The sequence below is a fragment of the Culex pipiens genome, chromosome 2 (genome assembly GCF_016801865.2).
Source record: "Culex pipiens pallens isolate TS chromosome 2, TS_CPP_V2, whole genome shotgun sequence".
Taxonomy (NCBI): domain Eukaryota; kingdom Metazoa; phylum Arthropoda; class Insecta; order Diptera; family Culicidae; genus Culex; species Culex pipiens.
Genome location: NC_068938.1, coordinates 37,344,994 through 37,360,750, shown reverse-complemented (window position 1 = coordinate 37,360,750; position 15,757 = coordinate 37,344,994). Strand labels below are relative to the sequence as shown.

The 15,757-nt window shown below is 42.5% G+C and overlaps 2 protein-coding genes across 2 annotated transcripts in view; one reads left to right on the top strand and one right to left on the bottom strand.

Moving 5' to 3' along the window:
• Positions 1 to 15,757, bottom strand: part of LOC120412848 (dnaJ homolog subfamily C member 7) — a 28,254-nt gene that overhangs the window by 9,379 nt on the left and 3,118 nt on the right. The window lies entirely within an intron of this gene.
• On the top strand, positions 7,347 to 14,481 carry LOC120412846 (uncharacterized). Its single transcript, XM_039573469.2, has 4 exons — positions 7,347 to 7,780; positions 10,244 to 10,955; positions 11,023 to 12,391; positions 12,457 to 14,481. The coding sequence occupies exons 2-4, from the start codon at positions 10,262 to 10,264 to the stop codon at positions 14,144 to 14,146; spliced, it is 3,753 nt and encodes a 1,250-aa protein (XP_039429403.1). The 5' UTR covers positions 7,347 to 7,780; positions 10,244 to 10,261; the 3' UTR covers positions 14,147 to 14,481.

Below are 15,757 nucleotides of genomic sequence, written 5' to 3'. Positions count from 1 at the left end.
GCACCGCAAAAAAATTATTTTTCGCAAAAAATAAAATTTTCGTCAATACTTAGATATAAATAAATAAAACTACTGGACAGGTGTAAAATGCACTTTAAAACACTTTTTTCATTAAAATGTTGAAACCATGGCTCGTTATTTCAATTTTTATACTTTTTTATTTTTTTGCCCCCCCCCCCCCCCCCCTCGACTTTGGTCAGAGTCGAGGGACATAAACTTCAAAAAATATTTGCAACGGCCTTACTGTCTACAAAAAAAAAATAATAAAGCAGATTTTGACTCTTTTTACAATCATATTGTTGAAGGGTTAAATCCGTAAGTTTGATAATTTTAGAATAAAAAGGCAACAACTTTCTTGGCTGCTGTGCACCCTCAAGTTGATATTGAAATAAATAATAAAATAAAAATAAATTGTTTATTGTGCTTATGAAATTCAATACTTATTGAAATAAGACTTCAAAAATCATAGCGCTGAGTAAATTTTCTATTGACACACGAACTTGATCGGAAAAATTGCAGCTAGAGGGTGACGATTCTCGAGATTTTGAATTTCCCGGGAATCGAGAGTTGAATTTGACCATTTCCCGTTTTTTTTAACTATGCCAATAGTGCCAATAATTTAAAAAGGAAAAGTCATTTATTTATTGCTTTTCAATGAATTCAGTTACAACTAATTCATACTTATTAAATGAAACGTTAATTTAAGTAGCCTTATTATTTCAAGGAACTATTTCAACTTTCAGATTTTTTTCTGAATCTGCAAATACAAGATCGTTTGTTGAGCTTTTTGGGACTCAAAATTGAAGTTTAAAGTGTTAACGAGTCTTAATTCGCACACAGTGATTTTCCAAAAGTTGTTGCATGCACTTGTTGTTAGATTTTTGTGAAGTAAAAAATAGCAAAAATATAATTTCTCAGTATCGGGATTTTTGCAATATGATACATAACAGCTCAAAACAACAATTTGGAATTGATTTTCTTTCTTGTTTAAGGTCAACTGAAAATATTCATTGAAGAAATATTTACATTTATCAGGAAACCCCGATTGTTCACAATTGTCGGACCTTAACAAAGATTGAGGCAAGCTTTACATATTGCCAGATTTTTTTCCAAAATATATTCTAATATTGAGGTTGATGCGAAACACAAAATGACTTATTGACATCAACAATGAAATAGCTATGCTTGAGAGAGTATATGGGAAATGAACATTTTGAAAAGGGTTTTCCCTATTACAAATGATAAAACAAAAAAAATATATATATATATATTTCATTTTTGGGATGTAACTGCTAAGTATGCTCTAAGGTAAATTTTGGGGTCCACATTTTTTGGGCTTCTCTCAAATATTATTAATTGGAACGTACGGCAAGATAACATCCAATGTTCTAAACCATTTCGAATTTTTCAAATGTTTTTCTGATTAGTTTATAACATTTTGCTTCGATTTTTATAAGTATAAAATTTCCCGGGACTCTCGACCAAATTTCCCGGGAATCGAGAGGTCCAAAAATGGTCGATTTCCCGGGAAATTTTTCCCGGGAATTCCCGCTCGTCACCCTCTAATTGCAGCTTATCAAACATTTGTTTTTAAACCGGGTCCGGTGGTGTAGTGGTAATTGTAGTTGCCCCCCTCGTCAAAGAAATATATCATGGAATACTCAACAGAAAAAAAAAACAGCCAAAGCCTAGTAGATTGAGTCTTTTACACAATTTTAAACATTATTTTCCCGAATTCTTCATTAAGAATAACTTGAATAATATTCTAATAGAGAAAAGTATACATTGATGTCATTTAAGAGGAATTTGTCGAATTTTAACTAAACTTAAAATATTTTCCCGGTTTGTCAGTCGAATTCCCGAGTTTTTCCCGGTTTTCTCCCGGTGGAATAAATTCCCGGGTTTTTCCCGGTTTTCCCGATTTTTTCCCGAGGTGGCCACCCTGAATTCATTGCATTGGGGCACTGCAAATCTAGAGTTTTTCAAAGGTCCTACACTCAAACCCCGATAGTTTGACACCAACTGTTGTCAAACGAGCGGGGTCCCTTTTTAGTTTGACACCCCTTTTACACAGAGTTCACACCCACTACCAAACGTGTGTTTTGATAGTGTGCGTGAGCACCGTGTCAAAAGTGACAGTTCGTCACTTTTTAGTTTGACTTTGACCAACCAACGGGGTACAAACTAAAAAAGTGTCAAACGAAAAAGTGACCAACCATCGGGGGTTGAGTGCATAAGCTATTGTGTTTCATATGTTCATAAGACCTTTTTATCGAAAAAAAATAATCTGAAATGTTAATAATCACAAGAGTTAGGCGGACAAGGACAAGGCGTTAATCAACCTAAGGCATTTTCCAGGATGCCCTCGAAAGACTGGCTGCGATAGGGTTAGATTAGATTTTCACATAAAATATAAATGTATAAATGACACTTAAGTGCTTATAACTTTTGATAAGGTTGTCAGATCTTCAAAGTTTTGGACTCGTTAGAAAGGTCTTTAAAATTCCTTTCTAAAAATGTATAATATGACGGGTTCTCTTACAAAAACCACCAATGTTCCGGACCTTTGTTAAATTCGTTTTTTTAGCATAACTTTTGAAGTACTTTACAAAACTTAATAGTACTAAAGGGTCTTGTCGGACCCCAAGACGGATCGAATGAGACCAGAATGTTCCAAATCGGTTCAGCCAGTCCGGAGATAATCGAGTGCATTTTTTTTTTTTCGGTGCACGGACTTACAGACATACACACGCACAGACATTTGCTTATAATTTGATTCTGAGTTGATATGTATACGTGAAGGTGAGTCTAGGAGGTCGAATTAAGAAGTTCATCTTTCGAGTGATTTTGCCTTCCTCACCTCAGTAAGGTGAGGAAGACAAAAAGTCTGGATTTTTCGCTCATTCGAATTCAGATTTGACAGTTCCATTCGATTTAACCGTCTAACCTTTAAGGCTTGTACGGAGTTCGGAAGGAACGCAAAACTCCATAAAAAAGGTTAAGAAAGTCAAGGAACGGGTCACGAAAAGGTTTTCTTAAGCAGTAAGCAGCTAAAAAGCAACAACAACGGATAGTGGCTTTTTCGCGCGGTGCTTGTTTAAAATACGTTTCAATAAAAACAATGGGGTTAGTTATTTGAATGCGACTGAAAATAACAAACGTTTAAGAGCGAGTCCACGAGCAAAGCATACCCATCTCGCATCGACCTCACCAATCTGCCTGAAATTTTCAGGGGTTGTCTGTACATATAAAACTAGCATCTGGCCAAAATATGAGCACTCTAGGTCAACGGGAAGTGGGGCAAATCGGGACACAAAGTTTGAAGGTTCAAAAACGTCAAAAATCTTAAAAATGCTATAACTTTGGCAAAATTCAATATAATTTCAAAATTCAAAATGCATCTGAAAGGGCTTAAAAATGCAACAAAATGCAGGGAGAAGCACCCCAATTGGTTAAATTTAAAGGGAGTTATTGGCATTTTGGTGAAAAAATAGCATAATTTTCAAACTCAAATAAAAAAGTGTTCCATCCAGATATCAACTCGGCTCGACCTGCAGCTTGTAGGGGACATCTGGGACTACCATTTGAGACTGAGAACGCTTTGGGTAAGGCAGTTTAACATATTAAATAGACACTTTTACTTTAAGTGAATTTTTTGGTTGTAAATTTTTGCTCGGGGGACCCCTTAGATCCCATTTTCTGGTGATAATTTTATCATATTCGTGTTCCTGAGACAATTTCACATTAGAAACATGCATAAAAATGTTTATTTTCATCCATTTTAAGGTTTTAGAAAAGAAAGCTGTTGTATTTCATATCCAGAGTTTTTTTAAAGGTCCTAGAAACATATGAAACACAATAGCTTATAGGACCTATAACGTGAAGACTTCCATCATTGCCATGATTTTTCGTTCAAAGATATAAATTTTGCGCCCCTATGAATATTTTGACAAAATTCCTACTACAAGTTGTTTAGAATACTGCCCTACACATGCTGATTGCCAACTAGGACGTCAATTACTGTACCACAAATGCTGATTGCCAACTAGGACGTCAATTACTGTACCACAAAATTATATAAATTTTGAAGCACAATTGATTTAGATCAAAAATTCCTTCAATGGCTTCAAGAAGGCAACAACCGGCACATGCTGATTCATTTTGGTGCAGAAATTCGTTAAATTTAATGAGATACAGAGCATTTTAGAGTGATGATCCATTTTCTTAGCAAATGATCAACGGCTTCACCTTTATAAAAACTCTAGATATGTTTATAGAACATTTTAAAAAAAAACTCTAGAATTCAAAAATTTAAGGGTTTAAAAAAGTTCAAATACAGTTAGTACTCGATCATCCCAAGTTCTTTTATTCATTTATTTTAGATATTTTGGTCTCTAACCGAAAATACGACTCCAAAAATGCTCCAAATATATCTGATTTTCTGTTGTCTGTTCTGTTGATAATTTCAGGATTTAAGAATTTTATAATTTTACAAAAATCAAATGCATAAATACATCCTTCAAATTTTTGAAGCTTTTTGAACAAAACAAAATAATTCAATGTTCAAACTACCACACCTTGCGTGCACCACCTTGCTCCTTTCCACACACAAGAAAAAAAAAAAGTGCGGTGAATTCACCACAGTGCTCTGCCACACTCAAAAAAATATCCACGTTGAAGTTACGTGAAAAGCTATGTGATATTTTTCCACTAGAGTTTTCACGTTACTTCTATGAGGTGACGCTAGTAGAAATGAAATTTGCTTGGCCAGATCATTTCACGTTGATTCTACGTGTTTCACACGTAAAAGCTAAATGAATCAATCGATGATTTCTATATGTTTGTTGTAGTAAAAGTTATGTTTTTTTTTAGTTTTAAGAGATTATTTCTTGATTTTTTTTTGATAAGGTCCTATAAACAAATGTAAACATTGAGTGTATCCCGCTTACTCCGATGGACTTTGACATAAGGTGTGAAAGGGATACACTCAATGTTTACATTTGTTTATAGGACCTTATCAAAAAAAAGTCAAGATTTCATTCTTTTTTTTAAATATTAATAAGTAGAAATTGAGTTCAGTTTTTATAACCTATTTTATTTATCAATCAATAATTTTCTTCTGAGCGGTCTAATCCGTTGCAACGCACAATACTTCTTGTTCTTCCCAACAATTGTTAATAATTGCCCCGATGATGAGCTTGACCGAGGATCAACGATTAGTCGAGTCCCTTGCCTTGTCCACCGACCACGATTAGCTGCTGCTCCTGTCATGGCCGGCATGAGGGTGACCGCAGAGCACCCGGTGTAGACGATTGGATCAAAGTTGGACACCAGCCCCATGATCTGGAACGGGTACTAGCACTTCTCCAGAACACACTCGGCGATGACCACGTCCGTGACATTTCTGGTGGCGTCACCACAGTTGCACCGGTCTTGATAACCATTCCGACCGAAGAAACCGGGATCGCCTTCTAGCGGTCCTTCGGGATACAGCCAATGTTGGCAGCGGCCACCATTCCAGAGGCCACAGGGAAAAGAAATGCGTCTGCCAGAGACCGGTCTCTGAAATAAAAAAAAGTCAAATAAGCAGGAAGAAACCATTAAAACTTATATTAAGTTTTAATGGTTTCTTCCTGCTTACCAACTTTTACATTTTTAAAGAAATTTTTTGAGCACAGTTCGGCAGCAGGTCTTCACTGTGCGCCGTAAATTTTCATACTAAAATAGTCACGTAGAAATTTGGCGAACTCGATCTATCGAGAAAAAAGGTGCGTTGAAGTTACATTTCAAAACACATAAAAGCTACATGAAAAAACCTAGTGGAAAAATACTATAAGATTTTTCACGTAACTTCAACGTGAAAACCTTTTTTTTTCAGAACACTTTCACATTATTTGTACGTGTGTCACGTAAAACGAGCCTAGCGAGGGGAAAATCGGGGTTACGTGATTTTTCAGGTAGCATCAACGTGTGGATTATTTTGAGTGGCACTCAAAATAATCCACACGTTGATGCTACCTGAAAAATCACGTAACCCCGATTTTCCCCTCGCTAGGCTCGTTTTACGTGACACACGTACAAATAATGTGAAAGTGTTCTGAAAAAAAAAGGTTTTCACGTTGAAGTTACGTGAAAAATCTTATAGTATTTTTCCACTAGGTTTTTTCATGTAGCTTTTATGTGTTTTGAAATGTAACTTCAACGCACCTTTTTTCTCGATAGATCGAGTTCGCCAAATTTCTACGTGACTATTTTAGTATGAAAATTTACGGCGCACAGTGAAGACCTGCTGCCGAACTGTGCTCAAAAAATTTCTTTAAAAATGTAAAAGTTGGTAAGCAGGAAGAAACCATTAAAACTTAATATAAGTTTTAATGGTTTCTTCCTGCTTATTTGACTTTTTTTTATTTCAGAGACCGGTCTCTGGCAGACGCATTTCTTTTCCCTGTGGCCTCTGGAATGGTGGCCGCTGCCAACATTGGCTGTATCCCGAAGGACCGCTAGAAGGCGATCCCGGTTTCTTCGGTCGGAATGGTTATCAAGACCGGTGCAACTGTGGTGACGCCACCAGAAATGTCACGGACGTGGTCATCGCCGAGTGTGTTCTGGAGAAGTGCTAGTACCCGTTCCAGATCATGGGGCTGGTGTCCAACTTTGATCCAATCGTCTACACCGGGTGCTCTGCGGTCACCCTCATGCCGGCCATGACAGGAGCAGCAGCTAATCGTGGTCGGTGGACAAGGCAAGGGACTCGACTAATCGTTGATCCTCGGTCAAGCTCATCATCGGGGCAATTATTAACAATTGTTGGGAAGAACAAGAAGTATTGTGCGTTGCAACGGATTAGACCGCTCAGAAGAAAATTATTGATTGATAAATAAAATAGGTTATAAAAACTGAACTCAATTTCTACTTATTAATATTTAAAAAAAAAGAATGAAATCTTGACTTTTTTTTGATAAGGTCCTATAAACAAATGTAAACATTGAGTGTATCCCTTTCACACCTTATGTCAAAGTCCATCGGAGTAAGCGGGATACACTCAATGTTTACATTTGTTTATAGGACCTTATCAAAAAAAAATCAAGAAATAATCTCTTAAAACTAAAAAAAAACATAACTTTTACTACAACAAACATATAGAAATCATCGATTGATTCATTTAGCTTTTACGTGTGAAACACGTAGAATCAACGTGAAATGATCTGGCCAAGCAAATTTCATTTCTACTAGCGTCACCTCATAGAAGTAACGTGAAAACTCTAGTGGAAAAATATCACATAGCTTTTCACGTAACTTCAACGTGGATATTTTTTTGAGTGGGCGAACCTCTCGCTCCGTCTCTTTCGCTCCCTTCCCGACGACGAGTCAAAAGCTGGCTGTCATTTCGCGCAGTGGAAAAATTTCGTGGTTATGTTCATCTAAATAAAGGAAGAAAAAAACACAACCAGTGACCGAAAGTGGCAAAAGTCGATCGCCGTACCGTGGGAGCTGGAATTTTCGCAAATGGCCGGAAGCGACTCGGCCCGGATCGTCGGAACCTGCTTCACGGCTCGAAAAACGTGGTGATGTAACGTCATTCGTGTTAGTGAGGCGCTCTCGCGAAAACAACACCAAGAAAAAGAAGTGTTCGCTCTGCTGCTCGGTTCGTTTTGTACGTTTCAGAGGGGCCTCTTTTGCCTGCTCAAGTCTGTGCGGCTCCGTTTTTTCCATCGATTCGCCGTCTTCTCTAATATGGCGCAGTAAATTCTTAGCGCGGTGATTTTGCGATTTTTCCACGGTAAGATTTTTGTTTCTTTTCCAGCGTTAAAGTTTGGCTCCCTCCAACAGCGGGTTTTGTTTACAATCAGCTGATGCGGGGCTGTTTGTTTTGATTCTGCAGTGCAACTGGCACTAACCTCATTCTTGGACCATAACCTCAGAAAATGTTCCTCCGAATCGAGAGAGTGCGAGCCCATCGGGAAGGCAGAAATGCATCGGAACGTCCACCATCACCACACCGATGCTGGTTGCTGCTGCAAGTGTGTTGAAGCATATTTACCCACACAACTTTACTGGGGAACGCGTGTACGATACGAAACAGATGGTGCACACCACTAAACCACAGCTCAGTCTCGGATGGCGTAGCGCTAGAATCAACGCAAATATAAATCTGAATCAGTAATTTTGTTTGGTGCGAATTTGGACGGAAGATGAAAATAATAAAATTGCACAAACAGCATCCGTTTTCCCCAAAATGGTTAGGATATTGTTGGGTTTGTGTATTGTTTAACTTTGATGGGAATATCTGGCTGATTGACTTGGGAGGTAAATCATCTCCGCTCAAAATTGGCAAATTTAACTTGTTCACTAATTTTATCTTATCACTTTTGGGTTTTTCTTTATTTTAAATGGACCAATAATAGTAGTTTATGCAACAAGTTGCAAAAAGAGGATTTTTTCAGCACGAGTCGTACATTTATCCAACGAGGTTCACCGAGTTGGATAAATACGAAAAGTGCTGAAAAAATCAAGTTTTGCAACGAGTTCCATACAACATTTTTTGCAATTCCGAAAAACACCCACTGAGTGAAATTTTAAGTCAAATTTTCAGTTATTGTGTCAATAAATCGTTTAAATCAAAAAATGTTGAAAAGTGTTACTTTTCGAAACAAGTGCTGAAAAGTAGAACTTTTCAGCATTTATTTTGAAAAGTGTTGCTATTCGATTCTGTTGTTTTTGGTACAGAAAAGTAGGGATTGCTTCAAAAGGCTGAAACTCAAAAGGCAGAATCTCGGAAGGCCGAAATTCAAAAGGCCGAATTTTGTCTTTTGCCCAAAAGGCAGAACGTCTCAAAAGGCCGAGTGTCTCGAAAGGCAGAACGATTATGGAATTCAGAATTTTGTTCATATTTTCACGATTTTCTTTGATTATGATATTCAAAGATACAGTAAACTTACAAACTGTGTTCTTTTTTATAATTTTAAGCGAAATAGGTACATAATGTGTACATTCTGCTTATCTTTACCGATCATATTGTTATCATGTATACAAGTGAGGAGAGTAAAATGAATTAAAGCATTTCAAAAGTATTTCAATCTTGTTGTTTATTGAATTATGGTGACGATAACCGAAATTTGATCATTCGTCACCAAGTACTTAAATTAATTCAAATAATTACAATTAATTTTTTGCGGAGATTAAATTGAAAATTTTAAAGTTTATTTAGCAGCAATGCTAGAAAGTTATGCCTTTTTTATTTCGAAACCAATGTTTATTACATAACTATGGTTTATAAAAAATAATAACAGCAAACCGCGCCCAAAAAGGCGGAAACGCATTACAAACTAAGTTTGGAATGCGTTTCCGCCTTTTTGGGCGCGGTTTGCCTTATGAGATTCGGCCTTTTGAGCATTCGGCCTTTTGGGATTCGGCCTTATGAGAATTCTGCCTTTCGAGTAATTCGGCCTTTAGAATTTCGGCCTTTCGGGATTCGGCCTTTTGAGATTCGGCCTTTCGTAGGAGACCCGAAAAGTAGGCTATTTCGTCGTTCAAGAATGACAGGAAAAGTAAGTAGTTTCACGACGGAATTGCAAAACAATATTTTGCGTTTTGGGTAATTTTGAAACCGTATTGTGGTATTCAAAAACAGTTTAGTTCAATTTAAATGAATTTCTTTTGAGAATAGCGCTTCATTGTTCTAATTTTTTTTATCGGGACCGTGGTGTAGGGGTAAGCGTGATTGCCTCTCACCCAGTCGGCCGGGGTTCGATCCCAGACGGTCCCGGTGGCATTTTTCGAGACGAGATTTGTCTCATCACGCCTTCCGTCGGACGGGAAGTAAATGTTGGCCCCGGACTAACCTAAAAAGGTTAGGTCGTTAGCTCAGTCCAGGTGTAGGAGTCGTCTCCCTGGATCCTGCCTCGGTGGAGTCGCTGGTAGGCAGTTGTACTCACAATCCAAAGGTCGTCAGTTCGAATCCCGGGGTGGATGGAAGCTAAGGTGTAAAAATAAGTTTGCAATTGCCTCAACAATCAAGCCTTCGAACACCTAGTTTCGAGTAGGAATCTCGCAATCGAGAACGCCAAGGCAACGCCAGCTGTAGAGCGAATAATTTGATTTGATTTTTTTTATATGTTCTAAATTTTTGGATCAATTTTCTAGGAGATGTGGCGACTTCTTTTTTAACTTTTTTATGTGGGGGCAATCTATAAACCGTTTGGAAAATTTTAATTAATTTATCTCTTTAAAATCAAACCCACAGCTCAAACCCTCAACCGCCATGGACCACACGACGTTCACGATATGGGATCCAACGCAGCCGAACGCCAAGATGAAGATCATCAACATTGCCGGCGAGGCGTCTCAGTCCCAGTACATAGAAACGGTCACCACGGCTTCGGCCCCAGCCGAACAGATCATCCTGCAGACGCACGACGGCCGGGGCTTTCTGATGAACGAAAACGAAATCGGTCGGATCGATCAGATCCCACCCGAAAACCTGATCTACATGGCCGCCGACGATGGGTCGCTCATCCAGGGCGAGGTGGTCCACGTCCAGCCGGAGGAACAGCACCAAACGACCGAAGAGTACATGGAGTGTGAGGTCACCGAGGAGGTCATCACGGACGACTGGGTGCAAACGGATGGCCAGGAGTGCGTCCAGGTTACGGTCGACCAGCTGGGAGCGACGACCGTCGTAGGAGCAGAGGACGACATGACGGTTCCGCTGCCCACCGACCAGGACGAATACACGGCTTCGCGGCCCTACCCATGCGACTTCTGCAGCCGACGGTTTCGCAAGAAGGTCAACCTGATGAACCACATGGTGGCCCACTCGAACGATCGGCCGCACATGTGCAACCTGTGCGGAGCCCGCTACCTGCGACGCTGTGACCTGCTCAACCATTTGAAGCTACACGCGTACGTTCCCGACGATAGCGAGGAACCGATTCGGAGCGATCCGGAGGACGATTGTGAGTTGGCTGATTTGCAACACTCTTAACTTTTACTAACTGTAACGTATTTTTTCTTTTGCTTTAGACCAGTACGACATGGTGGAACAGCAACCTGGGCCCATCAAGAGGCGGTCGCCCTCCGTGGACGACGAGCCGGGAAACCTCCTGATTCCGGCGCCAGCCCCGTACAAACCACCCAAACCGCCCCGCGCCAGAGCACGGCCGAAAGCTTCCCAAAGCAAATCCCACAAGAAATCATCTACCTCTTCAGCGGCCCGTGCCCGCCAGGCTCCACCCCAAACGGAGTCCAAGTTCAACGCGTCGATCGAACCGTTCGTCAACCTTCCGCCCCGGTACCCGGTGCTGGACGACCGCAAGCCATTCGTGTGTCAAAAGTGTGGAGTTTCGTTTGCGCGCGAAAAAGCTCTAGCGTCCCACTACCGAATACACGGCGGCGATTCGCAGTACGAGTGTGAAACGTGCGGCGATCGGTTCTGGGACCGTTCACTGCTGCAGGATCACATCCGGCAGCGTCATGCGGCCTCGTTGGTGGCAGTTGAACCACCTACGCTGGAAAATAGTGTCGTCGATGGTGGCGGTACAACGATCGTGGAGGAAGTGGCCGCGGATGTTCACGAGGGGGAATTAGTTCAGGAATCAACGGACGATGGCAAGTGGCACCCGTTTTGTGACAGCTGTGGGATGGTGTTTCAACGCCAGGAACAACTGAAGCGGCACATCAAGCAAGCCCACGCAGTTGTCGAGCAGAAGCACGAGCCAATCAGCCAGATTGTCCGTCAGCGGCAGTTGAACCAGCAGAAGCGGCTTGCCGAGCAGGACGAGGAAGACGAGAAGACGGAGGAATCCGACAGTGAAACCGACGACGGTGACGAGCAGTACGTGGACGACGCGGAAACTCAGTCGCTGTCGTGCAACGTTTGCGGCGAAAAGTTCGCGGAAGCGCTAGACTTGCTTGCGCACGCGGAAATTCACACCCGATTTGAACCGCACAAATGCAACCTGTGCAAGCGATCCTTCCTGGACGAAATCACCATCAAGGAACACGTCCAGCAGTTTCACAGTCTCGAACTCACCGAAACGTCGTGTGTCGTGTGCGGGAAGCTCTGCAAGAGCCACAACGCACTGCTCAAACACGCCTGGGAACACTCGCGGGAACGGGCCAGCTACGGAACGCACTGCTGCTCCAAGTGTGGCAAATCGTTCCACAACAAGGCACGCCTCAAGCGGCACATGGTCTCACACCGGAACAAAACCGTACGGTGCGAGGTCTGCTCGGAGGAGTTCCCCGACGGGCGCAGTCTCATGAACCACCGCCACTCGCACACCAAATCGCGCCAGTTCCCGTGCCACGAGTGCGGCAAAACGTTCGGCTCGCGCTCGTCCCAGCAGATCCATCTGAGAATTCACTCCGGCGAGCGACCTTACGGATGCAGGTTAGTACTACGGTTTCGTTGGTGGGTTATCAACACGCTTCTAATTTATCCCCTGCTTCTTGTAGATTCTGCTGGAAGGCATTCGCCGACGGGGGGACGCTGCGAAAGCACGAACGTGTCCACACGGGCGAAAAGCCGTACGGATGTTCCGTATGTCCTCGTGCCTTCAACCAGCGAGTTGTGCTGCGGGAGCACATCCGGTCGCATCACTCGGCGCCGGATCTCAAGCGGGGAACTCAGGCCGAGCCGTACTACTGTTCGGTGTGCACCGCCCTGTTCGCCACATCCATGGACCTCATCCAGCATTTGATTCAGCACAGTGACGCGAATACGGCCATGAAGCGCCAGCCGCCAACGTTCCCACGGAAGTACAAACGCCGGAAGAAGATCAAGCAGGACGAGCTGGACAAAGCGGAGCATACTGGCGACAGCAGCCGGGGCAAAAAGAAGACGTCTGCCAACGAGACGTACGCCGAAAGTGATGATGAACAAGGCGGGGAGGACGATGAAGATTTGCTGAAGAATCCGGCCGAGATTCTGCTCGAGTACGGCGCCGGCAACTCCAACAGAAAGCTGATCGCTTCACCCAAGTTTATCGACTCGTACGAACTGCTCGCCTCAGCCGCTCGCGGCAAACCACCCGGGCTGGACGACAGCGGAATCAACCTGTTGAGTAACGTGGTCCTGGTGAACAGCTCCGAGAGCAACAACGTAGAGAAAAAATATAAACCCATCAAGACGGAATCTCCGAAGCGGCGCCACGGAAAACAAACCTCACCAACGGCTGGCCCCGCCCAGTCCGGATCGCGACCACGGATGATACACACGCAGAAAACGCGCGTGGCAGCGACGGACGGGAAGCGCAAAACCAAAACCGTCATAACCAAGGACATCAAGAGTCAACCCCTCAACAGTTCCGCCGAGGCGTACCCGGCGTTGGAGTTCAAGCGATCGCGCAATCGTACGGTGCCGACGTACCGGGAAATTCCCTCGGACAAGATTTCCTCCGAAAGCTTCCCCCTGCTGGACGACGGCCAGGACGAAGACGAAGATCCGCAAGATCAGGCTGCGCTGGACGCCCTGTCGAATAGCACCACCCAACGGAACCAGCAGGAGGTTCCTTCGTACGAAGATTTACTCAACCAAAACCTGCTGATGGAGATTTCGCGCAAGGATCGCTACATGGACAAGTTCAACAGCGACATCGTCAACGACCTCGAGGAGATTCTCCGCTCGCCGGTCAAGTCCTCCAACAGCCACGTGCCACCCGCGGACATAATGGCCACACCGCGAGCCACTAGTCAATACGACGACGACACCGCCGCCGCTAGCTCCTACAGCAAATCAAGCCGCAAGTCGTCCCGCAAGCAACAGTTCAAAAAGACCATCAAAGATACCTCCCTCACGACGGAGCTGCGCAGCCAACGGCTCACCCGTCGCCAGCTGGAGCGCGAAGTCAACTTCCTGCGCGAGGCGTACAACCCGCAGGACTACACCCAGGTCACCGTCAAACAGGAGAAGGGCAGCCCGGACAAGCTGTCCGCCATGCTGCTGAACGACATTCAACCGGCGGCGGCTTCGACGTACGTGCCGCCGCTGATTAATCCCAAGCTGGAAAGGGAAACTTCACCGGAACCGGAATCCGATCCGGTGCTGTTGCTGCCACCGCCGCCGCAGCTGTTCCAGTGTGAAATGTGCTCGGCCGTGTTTCCAGACCGTTCCCAGCTGTTGCTCCACGTGCCGATACACATTTGAGAACGAAACAGAGTAGGAAAACACGTTAATTTGTTATACTTTTTTTGCAATAGACATAAAAAAAGTTTCATCTTCTAAACTGGCTAGCGATAAACCTTTGGAATAAAGTTTAGTTATGATTATTTTGTTGTATTTTGAGTGCTCCGAACAAAGGTTGTTTTGTGATTGGGAGCGCTATATTGGAGACGCATTTGTACTGAAGATTACTAGCGGACTAGCAGTGAGTAAAGCTAATAGTGAATATCGTATTGAATTGAAGAAACGTGTTTCCAGAAGAATACATTGTGTATGTATGTTACAATTGAAGAAATCAATAAAATTATTAATTTTCAAAACATTTCAGTTATTATTACTTGCGGCGAGTACTAACGGTGTTGACAGTTTGGACAAATGTTATGAAAGAGAGCAGAGGAACAGCATCTGATTCCATAGTGCCTCGAATGTTGGCATATCAGCACATTGACGTTTAATTAAAATTCAATATGAACTAGTTCAAAATCAGCAAATTGGAACGAATGCTTAACCTGCCAAACAAATGAGAATTTCTCTATATTATGCGAAAACATTTCAAAGCACGCTTCAGATAAGATTTGAGAAGTGCGGCAATTTTTGTACATGTAATTCTGTGAACTGATAAGACGTTTAGGATTTCAAGAAGGCACATTTATTGTACCAGGTAGTCAATTGTAGAAAGCTATACTTTTACATATTATACAGACAAACTTTTTGTTTGTCATGACTCGATTCTTTAGGCAAAAATAAATAGTAATAATGTTGTGCCAAATCGGTAATGGTTTATAGGGGAAATTCTCGTATGTTTGGCAGGTTAAGAACTCGCTCCTAATTCCGTTCAATTTTCAGATTTTCACTATTCAAACAACTTTTTTTTTGACAAATTATAGACAGAAACTTGCTTGCTCACTTCCTATTTCGCTATTAATCACTCGATTTTAGTTGAAAAAGCTTTTAATAAGCTGTAATTGAACGTCAATGTGCTGATATGGCAACATTAGAGGCACGCTGGAATTAGATGCTGTTCCCTTAGGTCGCTATTAGGTTTTACAGCGTGACGTCACGAGTGCACACGCACACACATTTTTGCTGAGACACACGAGCAAAAAATGTAAACAGTGCAGCGAAGCTGTCAAATTTCTAACCTAAAAACCGAGTCGGCGTAAAACCTTATTGATCTTTGAAGTTTTTATGAGAAAATTCGCAAAAATGTAGGTCTCGCCCAAAATAGTCCAAGAGTGAGATTCTCTTAGTAAATTCAATTCCCTACAATTTTGCCGAAGAGTGCAAAACGCTCCGAGTTGATCCTGATTTCTAGTGATTTTTATAGATAAAAATATTTTCTTTTGTACCGTCATCAGGGGTGACATTTGGGTCTGGGGTGAGATTGGGTCATAATATCAGCATTATTGTATGACCCAATCTCACCCCTCAGACCCAATGTCACCCCTGATGACGGTACTTCCCACGGTGGCCACTCAGGTCGGGAAAAAGTCGGAAATTCGGCAAAAATCGAGAAAAAGTCGGGAAATTGTGATTTATTTTTTTTTTTGTCAAAAAGTCGAAAATTCCAAGCATAAGGGCAGGGGGGGGGGGCAG